At 35.1% G+C, this 14,123-nt stretch overlaps 1 protein-coding gene and 1 pseudogene across 4 annotated transcripts in view; one reads left to right on the top strand and one right to left on the bottom strand.

Moving 5' to 3' along the window:
• Window positions 1–3,225, top strand: part of LOC126711896 (uroporphyrinogen-III synthase, chloroplastic) — a 25,676-nt gene extending 22,451 nt beyond the window's left edge. For 2 of the 4 annotated variants that reach the window (XM_050411290.1, XM_050411292.1), the window contains exons 10-11: window positions 197–259; window positions 354–806. In XM_050411290.1, coding sequence (XP_050267247.1) covers window positions 197–245 — 49 coding nt within the window. In that variant the 3' untranslated portion in view covers window positions 246–259; window positions 354–806. Of the gene's footprint in view, window positions 1–196; window positions 260–353; window positions 807–3,073 lie in introns of those variants that run through there. The other 2 variants (XR_007650860.1, XM_050411291.1) reach the window with 2 other exon arrangements.
• On the bottom strand, window positions 2,298–8,649 carry LOC126711958 (serine carboxypeptidase 1-like; annotated as a pseudogene).
• Between the last annotated feature and the right edge of the window lie 5,474 nt (window positions 8,650–14,123).

Genomic DNA, 14,123 nt, shown 5'->3' on the forward strand with positions numbered 1-14,123 from the left:
ATGTGTAACGGTTCTTGAACCCATGGTCTTGTCTTCCACGTCTTTACAAGGGGAGAAGGTGCCCTTTGAGCTAGAGCTCATTTGAGACTTCAAATGAGTTTTGTGCAGTTCATAACTTGGTTGTTTGGGTTCACTGTCAATTTGTGGATTGTTCTAGTACATCAATCGGACTTGTCACCTCCTAAATTTTTGGCAGGTGGGTTGGTAGCATCCTTGAAGCCTTGGAAGCACATGATCATTTCTAGGTCATTTTATCTAGGTAACTTTTTATTTTCCCGTGTTTTTGGTCATAAGTGTCATTTTTCTCCTTTTTTTCCTTTCCTCCCAAAAAATAATGAGTTCTTTCTCTATAGCTTTTCCCCAGGATGCAAGCAGACAAAGAGGCAACATGTTCAGGATTATGTCAGCGCCTCATAGACACAAATATTGCAGCTTCTGTGCAAACTAGCTGCAAAACAGAGATTAATCTTTCGCAAGCAGTTTAAGGGAATGGTATAAGACTCTTGGACACCCTGACGAGACCATATTAAATAGGCAAACATTTCTTCTGAGGTTAGTCAAGAGAATATCCGGATATTCTGACAAGGAAAGCCGTCCATTTTCACATCAAACCTGACATCAGCTATGTTGACAATGAATTTGTCTTGCTGCTACTTCATGAACACTGATTACTCATATAAATTTTTATTAGGTATGAAGTTGTGACTATTGTTTTTGTTCATTTAATAGGATGTGTCATACCTTTGTACATTACATTTTTATAGTGGAAGCTCAATTTATAAGAAAAGAAGCTCTTTTACGCCTTAGCTATTATGCTTCATACTGTGACTCGCCTTACTTTTGCTGTCCAGACCAAAATGACATATTTTAATCTCTCTTAATTTTTCCAAAATTCAGTGAGATTTAGATCAGGGTTCCTCTTGAATGTCAATTTTGTTTCCATAGATGGCTTGTCTATCTTGGGAGGCTTTGGCGCTGGTTGGACAATTCTTTTAGCTTATCTCTCGTTTGGTTTCGAGAGCCTCCCCCTCCCTCGTCCTTTACTTGTCTTTTGAAAGCCGTCATCCTGGATTTTCAGGAATTTTCTCCATGAAGGATAGCAGAATTGTCTAGTTTATATTCCCAGCCTTGGAAGCTACGGACTGGTAAATAATTGTTGCCATTTATTGCTATATGTAAGGACAAAAGAATCTTGGTTTGATACAATGATACCTTTGGGTTAAATTCCATATCCTTCAGCTACTAAGAATCTGGTGGTGGATGAAGGTCATATGCTCATGAGTCTCTTGAGTTTCTTTCCAATCAGAAAGAAAATATTCTGTGCTTCCAAAGTGAAGGGTTTGGAGTCTGCCTTTAGCATAGGTAGGGATCATTGGACAAATATACAGTTGGTCTTCTTCTGTACTTTTGATAAAGTATTGTCTAATTGTTTGGTAATCCTTATTTGGTGGGAGTCTTTTTTTTTGGGGGGGGGGGATCGATAATTAATGAGTGGTTTTATTAAATAAAAAGGCCGTATTGGGTATTGCAGAATGATTGGAATACGGAAAAAACTTTATTTGTTCAAGTATTCTACTGATGATAAAGTGGTATAGGTCCATCATCAGACATGGAGTGCCTGTTGAATGAAAGTAGTTATAGCATGAGTATTGATTTTGTTGGAAATTGAGAGTGCATCTCATGTGGGTCAGCTAATTTTGATAGATTCGAGCAATTGGAGTTATTACATTGTGGCGTGAGTAGCCAGAGTAGAAGATGTAGATATGTGTTATTCGGGTTCTGAGAATTTGATGATATATCTTGGTAGTTTTTCCCTTTTAGAGTGAGGGTAAATGAGTTTTGGTGTTGCAATTTAAGGCTTGTTTTGGCATGCTCAACACGCTAAAATATGTGAGCTGAGGTTTGATTGAAGAGGGGTTAAAGCAGAGGAGGAAAGTGCTTAGTTTTTTTCTTTTTCTGTAGTCGATCAGGGAGGTAGTGCATAAATCTTCAGTAGAGAGTTTGACTGTCACAACTCGATTGCTTAATGTTTAGTGGTTGTATTTTTGTGTGCACGTGTGCTAGTAGGATCTCCTTAAGCTTAAGAGTTCTGGGGAAGATTTAAAGTTACATGTCAGGGAGGTTCTCATTACTTTACAAATGAGAGATTCTGTCATCTGTACTTGTGGGCTTGATGTAGATTATTTCCACAACCAAAAAAAAAAAAAAAAAAAAAAAAAGGAAGAAATAACACAGCATGGAATATGATACTAAATAAATAGTTTTTATTTTTATTTTTTGAGTTTCTTTTCTCTAGTAGGAGTCAATCCATGGCCTTGCCGAAGCAATTTGAGCTTAGGTTACAAGTTCCTGGATGGTATGAATTTTTAGAAATTAATGTGTCAGATGGCAATTTATTCTGATGGGGGAAGTTCCCCTTTAAGGAAAGATGAGATCATGGTCAGTGCTCGTTCTGGTTGGTAGCTTGGAACCATATGCCCAGCTCCCCTTACTGTGGTGAATGTCAATCCTTTGTACCCAACCACATATCCTCCAACCTGCCAGCATCATCATGTTGAAAATTCATTACCTTGTTTACTGCTGCTGGGTAAACTATGGGATCAATTATCTTATATATTTACCTCATTGCCAGAATACCATGGGCGCCAAGTAGTGTTGACCGGTAGATTTAGAGTGTTTATGGAGTACCTAGAGGTGGTTACTGAAACTAGGCCATCCATGTCGCCACTGCAGGTTTCATTGACAGATAGTTTAAGGTGCTAGCAATCGTTAGCCTGTATTATATCTACTTACTGTAATATTTAATGGTATAGATTTTGACTTACAGTCACTGGGAAAAAACCATAAAGGCTCATGTAAAGATGAGGGTGTACCTGTATATCCATACACTAATTCCACTTGAAATGATCTGATTTATAGTGGGCAGAACTGTTGTTGGGCTGTCTGTCCATGGAGTACTTCTGCAGGCAGTGCAGAAGCAAAATTAGACATTTATATTGGGTGGCACTTTTAGTACAAGAAAGATCTTAACTTTGCATATGTTGGACTTGTATTTTTTCATGTTTCGTGACAGGATTATCTCTACCAATGTTGTCTAGTCCTCGGGTACCACAGGTTAGTCACTCATACCTGCAAGCTTCCCATTTTGTGGCTTTTGTATGAAGAGCTGTTTGCACCTCAACAAGATTTAGATATGTATCAACATAATGGTTGGAGCAGGGATCAAAATTGTGGACCTATATAGTGTAAGATTAAAACCATTTCTAGGTTAGTTCTAATTACAAGGCCAGTTAAGTTTGTAATGCACATGTCAACTGAATACATAATCACAGATTATTGCGATGAAATTCATGCTTAGTTTATAAGAGCAGCAAGTCAAACCTAATTGTATACTTCATGTATATATAATAATCTCCATAGCTATTTCTTTATTATTCTAAATAAATTTTAAATTATTTATATTTGATTGATGCGTAAAGACTTACAGCGCTTGGACCTGACTTAGGCGATGATAAGTTGCAAACTGGAGCATATATGTTAGAAACATCGAGCGCTCCAGCCTCTATGTTTCCTTGAGTTAGATAGTCATGACATGCACTTGAAAAATTACTGGTAGCGAAGTTGCAGTACTTGTGAATTCCTGCATTAGTTTCGTCGGAGTTTAAAGCATGTGTCCAGAAATAATCATATGTGCCCATTTGACCAATACCATCATCTATCCAAGCATTCCCAATCTGCATACATTGACATTTACATGGAAGCCTTAATTAGCATTGAGATACAGGCACGTCTTAGACTGAAGATAGACTTCACAATATACTCACTGCAATGCCTTTGATGTTGATTACTGTTTGGTTTTTGTTCTTGTTCTTTGAGAGAATTGTGCAAGCAAGTTGAGGTACATAATGACCAGCATAGCTTTCTCCAGTTATAAAGAAATCTCGGTTTTTATATTGTGGGAATCTATCAAGCCAGTTCACTAGAAAAGTGTAAGAGTCCTCCGCTGTTCTTTTGTCACCGTTTTTTATGTAATCTGAGGAGGTGTTCGAATATGAAAACCCAATTCCGGCAGGGGAGTCCAAAAAGATAACATTTGCCACTGCCAAAATTTTTAACAGGTATTAGTTTTACCGAAGGAGAAAAAGATTCAGATAAGATGTCCAGAGTACTTAAAGCTCTACAGCTTTACTCTATCATTTGAAAGTGAAATTAGAATCTGCTTACCTGTGTTCCATGCATAAACATTTCGGTAAAGTGTTTTTCCATCACTCGACTCTGAAAGGTCCCAGTTCTTCCATGGCTCCATATCCAAAAGAAGAGCATCCCGGGCCTGTAAATCTCAGTATCCTTTTTATTAATCTCTTCGTAGTTGCTAACTTGCTATGAACTAGATATAATGGAAACAATGGAGGTGGCATCGAGGTGAGCACCTGGTCTCTTTCTCAAAATAGAGAAGTAGTTAAGCGTATGTCTCAGCTCACATGGTCTTTTCTCTCTCTTTCTCAAATTAGAGAAGTAGTTAAGCGTAATGTCTCATTGCCAATTGTAGGAAAAGACCATATGTTGGGGTAAGCGATTTTTTTATTTTTATTTTTTTATTATAAATTTATTTTTTATTGTTGTTGTTGTCACGAAAAAGGTTTAGAATTTTTTTTTTTTTTTTTTTTTTTTGAGAAACAAAAAGTTTAGAACTTAAGTAAATCAGTAATGCAATAAAATTATGCGGTCCATTTTATTTCGGACTTCAGAAATGAGAGAGAGAGAGAGAGAGAGAGAGAGAGAGAGAGAGAGAGAGCAAATCTAAGTGAGGAAATTTGGAAGGTGCATGTTTATAATACAGAAGGAGATTGTGTTATTTTTAATAGATCACTAGCTGCAACTCAGCTTGAGAAAATGTTTTTTTCTTATTTTATTTTATTTTTTTTGAGAGTTTCAACTTATAGTGTTAACTATTAGAGACTTTATTAGTTGAGCTAATTAAAACTCACACGTGAGAAAATTGACACGGTATTGAAAGGTTAGGAATCAAATTGATACAATTGAAAGATTATGGATCAAATTGAAATATGGTGTATAGGATAGAAACAAAAAACGTAGTTTACTCTATAATTTATTAATTCTTGTATTATTGAAATTTGGATTTTAAGTTTATTTTTTGAATATTTATCATTTTTATTGCCTTTTTATGGCCTTTATTTTTAATTTCTAACTTCTAATGTGTTTATATTTTTAAGTTCAAAATTAAAGAGTTTGCCCTAGTAGGATAGCATTTCAAACTTTTTAACACAATACTTAAGAAAAAAAAGAAAGAAATTTAGCCCAAAATTGAAAAAGCAACCTGTAAAATAGAATCAAGACCCAGTTAGTCCAAAATGGACCAACATGGACCGAATTGGATAGAATGTGACCAAAATGGACTGTTATGAACCAAATGGGACTAATAGGATCAAAGTAGGCTATTTTGGACTGAAATGGACCAAATAGACCGAATTGGACTAAATATACCTAATTGGACAGAATAGCACTGAAGTGGATTGAAATGGACCAAACAGGACCGAGGTGGACTGAAATAGATCAAATGGACCAAATAGCCCGAAGTGGACCGAATAGCACTGAAGTGGATTGAAATGGACCAAACAGGACCGAAGTGGACTGAAATAGATCAAATGGACCAAATAGACCGAAGTGAACCGAATAGACCAAAATGGACCGAATGGACTGTAGTAGACCCAATGAGACCGAATGAACTGAAATGCTACGCTGATGTGGCTTAATATGAGTGTAGGAATAATAAATACTACGTTTCAACTTTTAAATACAAGGGTTTTCTTTTCCTTCAATCAATTTGTTATTATAGATTATGCAAAGGATAGTTTCCTCTTAGATTTTTATAATTATCAATGCCCTTCAAGAAATGTCAAAATTTGGGTGAGGCAAGACATTCATTAGGTAATTTAGGTTGATGATACGTGTCATGTGGACAACATGATGACAACATGGATGGAGATCAAGTAGAAAATATCTTCTACTTTACATTTTCTAGTTGTTGCTAATGTTATGTGGGAAGTAGTACAATGAAGTGAACTATGAAGATTCCTCAGGCCATGCCTTGTACACTGATGGGATATATATAAAGTTGGCTTCAAGTTATACGTGGTGTAATTCTAAGTAATGTTATACTACCTAATAACTTATTATAAATTCACATATATTTTGAAAATTCTACTATTGAATTACATGTTCTATATATATTATCAACACTCACGCCAAATTATATGTCGATTAGATGTTATTTACCATTTGATCTATAAACTCATCTTTTATGTATTATTTTAACCTACAAAAATTTGAATTTAAACAATTGATTGAAGACATGACTATTAATCTTTGATCACTTTGAAATTTTGCAAGTATGGAGAATATATTAAGATAATGTATTCTAAAGGTGTATTTGTCAAAATTCATGCCCAATTAAAAAATACTGAGTGATGTAACATTGCTTAAAGTTACACTAGGTGTAACATAAACCCCCATATATATATATATATATATAGAGAGAGAGAGAGAGAGAGAGAGAGAGAGAGAGAGAGAGAGAGAGAGAGATCAAATTATTAATTATAAATAATTAATAATGTTAATATCTAATCTCATATATATCATTTTAAAAAATATAAAATTGGCGATTCTAATTTTTGTCAGTTCATTCAACTAAAATCATTGTATCTAATTAACTCAAATAATACAATTTAGTTAATAATTATTAGTTTATATTTTTGTGAAGTGGCAATTTTTTTAAAATAATAAAATTTAGTTAATAATTATTAGTATAGATTTTTGTGAAGTGGTAAATTTTTTTAAGTGGTGTTGTTTATTATTATATATGCGAAAATAGTAAGTTGATGAGTAACTTGTAAATAAGTTTGAACTTATATGACAAGAAAACAAATCAAGCCTAAACATATAATTTAACTTAGTGATAAACTTGAACTATACTCTTATTTGAAGTAAAATTAAATAAATGAAATACTTTTTGAACTTTTGACACTCAATTAAGCTTGTTCACACCTGTATATATTTGGTACATGAAGATATGTATGATAGGGTCATAGTAATGCCATTGAAGAATAAGAATATTGTGCATGTATTTGCTTGGCCTCATAATAGTTTGTCATGTAAACTTTTGAGATCTCACAGTTTTACACATCATTATTCTAATATGTATATAATTTTTTTTAATTAAATTTAAATTTTATTTTATATTTAAACCAGCCATTAAAATCTTGGCACATCATATTTATAATTCTATTTATAAATACAGTTATAACTTATAATAATGTCTAATTATAAATTATTTAATTTCATATACAACCTCAATCATATTTATTTCCTAATAATATTTATTATAATGATCAAATTTCATATTTAGACAAAAGAAAAAAAATTATATTATATTAATTTTTTTGTGTATTGCACATATTACCCATTAATGTGTGTGTATGTGTGTATGTATATATATATTATGGAGTAATATTAGGTTATGATTACGTTTTGACTTGTTAATTAATATATAATAATTTACATATTCTTAAGATAAGTAATGATAAGTTACAAACTATCTTACAACTTTTTTATAAATTGTTAATATGAAAAATTCTTATTGACGTATTAAGAATTTATAAAATATTTTGGACGTTTAGCATTAATTTTCTTCTAAAGATATGTTATTTTTGCATATATTGGAAGCGGGCATGGCTACTCCTAATTTCCCACACTAATAATGGCAGCTGGGACACGCCATTATGTTCTATTATCATAATGAAACAAAGAAAGTTTTTTTTTTTGTTGGATAATTTATTTGGGGAGGAGGGATCTGGATTTTGGATTTTCCTTTAAAAATACTAGGAAGTGCAAAGAGAGTAAGTTAAGGGAGTAAAATATGATAGTTGGCATGCGGGGCATAACTGCATAAGCCAAGAATTCCCACGTAAATACTTGTGTTTGATTGTGTAGAGAATATATTAGCATTGGATAAATACTTGTGTTTTATCATCAGCGTCGTTGTTCTTCTTCTTGTTTTTTTGACTGAAAAGATAGAAGTATATTGTTCTTGTTACTAGCTAGGAATTGCATATATTATTACTTGATTGGCACAGCCTATGAAGCAAGACTAATCTAGTGGTTATTTTCTACATTAATTCTTTGTGCCTATACTAGTTCATACAAAATTACAAATGAAAGATATGGTACTACTATCTTTACCTCCATTTAGCCACAAGACAAGAGGTTTAGTGGCAGAATTCTGAGGTGACTCCACAAAGTAATAAAATAATGCTCTCCCAGCTTTAGGGTCAACAGTAATATAGCCAGCATACTGATCGAAATCTACTCCTTCTGGTTGTCCTGGCAAGGCATTGATCTTGTCAGCTTTCATCAACCCATCTTGAGCTCCAATATACACTGGAGAAAAATGGCTATCTTCATCTTCTAGTCCAACCCATAGTTCAGTATTTGGAGGATTTTGGGATTTTTGAGATTTAAGCAACTCGTAAAGGTTGTCAATCTGGCTGGCTTTGCAAAGGATGATAAAAGCTAAATGGTGAAAAGAGAGGAGAATAAGAAACCTCGTGAGGAATGAAAGCTTCATGGCTCTTGTTGTTCGTTATTGCAAATTAACTTAGTTCTATCAAGGCCTAGGGCTTAATTTTGGTGTCTATTTATATGGTAAACAAATTTTCACATATTTTTTCATATCTGTTAAGTTGGTATGTTATGGTTGATATTTATAAAAAATATGTAAATGGTGGATTCATGTGATCACAGATCCACAATTAGTCACGTCAATAGTTGCAATAAATATTTCAATACTTTCAATACAAGTTGAGTGATACAATATTTCACGATTTTTTTTGTTAACTATTAAATTGGCATGTTATGATGAATGTTAATAACAATTCTGATATGTTTAGATGATATGATTTGGACAATTAAATTTAAATTTAAGGAATTAAAATCTAAGGGCCCGTTTGGTTATAGAGTTCAAAAATTATTGTTTAAAAAGATGTGAAAATTGTAGTTTAAAAAGTGTTATTGAAATATATGTTTTTAGTGTTTATAAAACAAAAAAATGTGTTTGGTATCATGGTTTAAATAACATGTTTCAGTGTTCAAAAACATAAAATATGTGTTTGGTATGTGTGTGTTAGATGGTAAAAAAAAGCTGAATAAAGTACAAAATAAATATTTTTTAAATCAGCAAAGTACAAAAAAAATATAAAATATTGTTTAAAAGCTGACCGGTACTGTTTACTGTGTGTGAAAAAGCTGACCGGTACTGTTCACCTTAATTACGAAAATGCCACTCAGTAATGTTTTTTGTTGTTCAAAATCACTCCCAAGCTGATTTTAAAAACTATTGTTTGAAACATATGTTTTGAGCAATATTTTTTAAACAATACTTTTTAAAATCAATGACCAAACATATTTTTTTTGTTTTTGAACAATATTGTTTAGTGTTTAAACACTAAACAATATGTTTTGAAATTAATAACCAAACACCCTCTAAATAACTTATTTAAGAAGTTCAAAAAAAAAGTCAAAGTTTAATTTGACAAATCTACTACAGATTTCAAACCTTTAAAATCCCTTCATTTAAAATTCCTTGGTTTCAAGTTCGAAACGCAACCTTCATATAATCGGTGAATTCATGTGATCACAGTTGGTCAACGTCAACAGTTCTATAAAGATTACGAAAAAATTGTGTCAAGTCAGTGTTTATATGGTCCAAAGTGAACGATTCAGTGCAGACGATTCAGTGCTAGGGTCCAGTCATAGGCAGCATATTATTTAAGAAAAGACCGCCCATGTTTTGTCAACACGTTAAGAGTGTGGCTGTCAAAAAAAAGAAGACAAAAGTAAAGAGCGTGTAAAACTGAGTCTTCTATGGCAAATACATGCGTGGTACACGTACATGATTGGACTCTCCTATAGTGTTTACTCTCTAGATTGGATTTGACCTTTTGAAACTGACACAGCTTAAAAATTGACAAGACACATGTCCAGATCTATGTAAAAACACGATTTATAGAGGTTCAATTTTTTTAATTTTAAATTGGATTTTCATGGCCAACAAATGAAATATGGTACAAATGAAATGGCCAAATTAGCAAAATGATAGTATTATTTTACTTATAGTTATAAAAAATTGTATTGTTTTAAAGTTATTTTTGGCCGACGGGAGCTTGGCTCAATTAGTAAAGCTCGGATACTTCATCTAATCTTAGGTTCGAGTCTCACTACCAACAGAAGTCCGTTGGTGGACATTCACACGAGTTGGCCCAAAGATTTTAACTCTAATACCTTGCCCGAGGGCTAGCATAATCTAGCGAACTCCTATTTTTATTTACCAAAAAAAAAAAAAAAAAAATTCTTTTTGTTAAAATTGTATTTCAAAATCACGAATTTTTTTCAAATTTTTGCTAAAAAAATATTTATGTTGAAATTATGTTTTCAAACCATGACTTTTACCTGCATATTTTAAAACCCCAACTTTATTAAATCAAAATTTACTCCTCATATCACATCACATCAACCACTTTATAATTTCTTCCCACAATTTCACATTCTCTCAGTCTCTCTCCCATTTCTCACTTCATTGACAATTTCTGAGAGCATCTACAGTAGTAGAGTTAAAAATTTAATTTTTTAGTTCTATCAAAAGTTATTTTATCTATTTTACCTACACATATGCTGTAGCAGTGGATCTATTTTAACTTTTAACACAATAAAATAATATTAACATCACAATAAAATAATATAACCATTACAATAAAATAATATATCCCACTCAAAAAAAAAAAAAATCCACAGCACCAACCACAACCACCTCTACCATCAATCACAACCACAACCACACCCATAACCACCACCACCACCAGCAGCAGCAGCAGCAGTCCACAGCAGGAAAAAAAAAAAAAAAAACTCAAATCTTCAATTTTTTTTCTCAACCCATACCAAACAAAATCACCAATCACAAACAAAATAAAAAATCACTAATCACAAACAAGCACAACATCAGCGAGCAAGCACTCCGATCAGCAGCGTGGGTATGAGGCGCATGGCAGTGTGGGTCTGAGCTGATCGGCGGTTTGGGACGATTGGTGGGTTTGAGGCTGAGAGAGTTGATCGGCGGTGGGTTTGAGCTAATCGGCGGCTTGGGACGGCGTTGAAACAGAGGTGAGAGTTTGAGATCGGTGGTGGTGGCGGTGACGTTGACGGTGACGGATGGTGGATGGCGGTGACGTTGATGATCGGTGGTGGCGATGTTGACAATGGTTAGGCCGGCGGCAGTCAGAGTGAGCTTTGGACTTGAGCTTTAGTGAATGAAGAGACTTGAGCTTTAGTGAATGAAGAGAGAGTGAATGAGACCGGAGTGAATGAGAGAATGAATAAAAAAAGAAGCAAGTTGTACTGGCTGAATAAAAAATTACCTTTTTTTTTTTAGCTCCAAGCTACAGTGCACATCTATCTATAGATGTGCACTGTAATAATTCAGTTAAAAAATTTAGCTATTGCTCCACTGTTGCATGGGGTTTTTTTGTGGTTTGGCACATCTGAAATAGCAATATAGCTATTTAACTCTACCATACTGTAAGTGCTATGAGGTTTTTGTTCCATTGTTGTGACACCACTGTCGTCACTTGCAGTGACCTGAGTTGTCCTATTCAACTTTTGGATGACGACGCTCCACCATCAAATCTCTCTCCTCCAAGAATTCTCATATTAAGTGGAAAAAAAAAAAAATTAAAGGAAATTTTGATTCTCAAAAGATTTGAGAACCTTTTGTCGTATCTTGTGAAATTTGGACATGATTATATCATAAAGTTCAGCATTAATGACCATCTAATTGACATGAAACTTTAGCACATCGGACATGAGGAATCAAGTGTTGGACTTGGAATCAAGCGTGTCTTCTTTCCCTTTTTTTTTTTTTTTTTTTTTTTTTTTTTTTGAGGAAAGCTATGTAAGGATATATATGGAAAATTTTGTGTAGCAAAGCAGCAGTGATTGATCATTTACAAATTGTCATTTGTATAAGTATACCTCTTCAACCAGTTAGCTACAAAAGGTTGGAATCCTAGAAACGTATATCATCTCTACTCACTTTAAATATACTTCTACGTGGCCTTTGTAAAAGCCAGTCCCAGTTGGAAATTCTGTGAAAATTATATTGGTTTATGGAAGAGACAGTGAGACAGCATTGTCCCATACAAAATCATTTAGGTCCAATGGATCCGTGTTCCATTATTGCTGCAATTGCAGATAATGCACGACTTGGTTGCCCGTCAGTCATAACAGCTAATTTTTATGTGAAAAACATGATTATAATTATAAAATGAGTTATGACATTAATTAACTGTTTCCAACATTATTGCCATGCAAACTATAGAATGTCCATGTGCATTAAATCCATTGAGCTCTGACACAAGGGAAAAAAGAAAAAAAAAGGATTAATGCTCGCTCTATCAAAATTTTGACATTTGACATATTTCAAGTACTGGGAAAATTCCAATCCATCAGGCTGTCTTGGGGGTTGATGTGATTCTCAAATATATTGTTAGAGATATATATTAGACATATTAGCCCAATGTAATAGGCCCAAGCCCATTCTTGCTTGTACTAGTAGTCTAGGGTTTAGTCGCCTATATATACTCATGTTAGGGTTCATTGTAACACAGGAAGTTATTGTACTACACTCTCATACAATAAAGATGTAGCCCTTAAGGGATTCCTCCGTGGATGTAGACCGTAAGGCTGAACCACGTAACCCTCGTGTTCTCAGTGTTCCTCCTCTATGCTTCCTCTTCCACATCTACTCTAGCATACACAACATAGTATAACACATCGCGTTGCTAATAATTAACATGGTATCAGAGCCAAACTCCGTTCTTGGCATCAAACAAATATTTCTAGCAAACAAAGAAGATTCTCACGTGCACACTGCCAACAGAAGTCACACATGCTTGTCTGCTGGATCTAGACTCCACAGCATCTCGCAGTCGCCATGGCTCCCTGCTGTGTCCAAATCCTCAAGTCCCAAGCAATCCGTGCCTCTCCCTATCAGATCTGCGCAAATCCAAGCCTCGCCTGATGAAGCCAACACCACAGACACGCTCCACGACATATCGTGACCAAAACCCAGGAACCCGACCTCCAACGGCAGCCGCACGCGCCACCACGCGTGGACAATGGCTCCTGGAACTTTCACACACGCCGCCGCAGATTCTCGACCCCCAAGCTAGATCTCAGTCACACGCGCCGCCAAGACGGCCTTGTCGTCCACCGATCTACTTGGCCTGAGAATCTGGTGCTCATACGACGCTGCACGCGCCACCACGCGCCACCTGGGTTTCCAGTTGCTCCTTCACGCGCCGGTGAACAGTGCACGCTCTTGCCACGCGCCGACAATGCTGCTGATGTCATCTGACGTCATATGATGACGTCATTAATCCACGTCAGCAGACATGCAAGCACGTCCACGTCAGCCCTAGTCCATGTCAGCGACACGTCATCAGCCACGTCAGCAGTGTCGTCTCGTCAGTACCACGTCACCTAGCTGACCGTTGACCCTACCGACCGACCCGGACCACCCGGATCTGACCCGTGAGCACTTTGACTGTTGACTTTGACTCTGGACCAGTTGACTTTGACTTTTTGCGTTGACCTTTGACCAAAAGTCAAAATTTTCAAAAGGGCCTATCTTGCTCAGTTTTTCGCGTAGATTCCGATTTTGGGCTCCATTTCTGCATTTGAGACTTACAAATTGGACAATTGGCACATTCTTCATTGTGGTTTCTTCAAAGGCATTTTACAAGGCATCTTCAAGTGATCTTCTTATGCTTATCCAACCTCAAGTCTTCATCAAGCTTCCGCCTTGAGTTTGAGGGAGGGTGTTAGAGATATATATTAGACATATTAGCCCAATGTAATAGGCCCAAGCCCATTCCTGCTTGTACTAGTAGTCTAGGGTTTAGTCGCTTATATATACTCATGTTAGGGTTCATTGTAACACAGGAAGTTATTGTACTACACTCTTATACAATAAAGATGTAGCCCTTAAGGGATTC

The sequence above is a fragment of the Quercus robur genome, chromosome 2, assembly GCF_932294415.1.
Source record: "Quercus robur chromosome 2, dhQueRobu3.1, whole genome shotgun sequence".
In the NCBI taxonomy this organism is placed as follows: Eukaryota; Viridiplantae; Streptophyta; class Magnoliopsida; order Fagales; family Fagaceae; genus Quercus; species Quercus robur.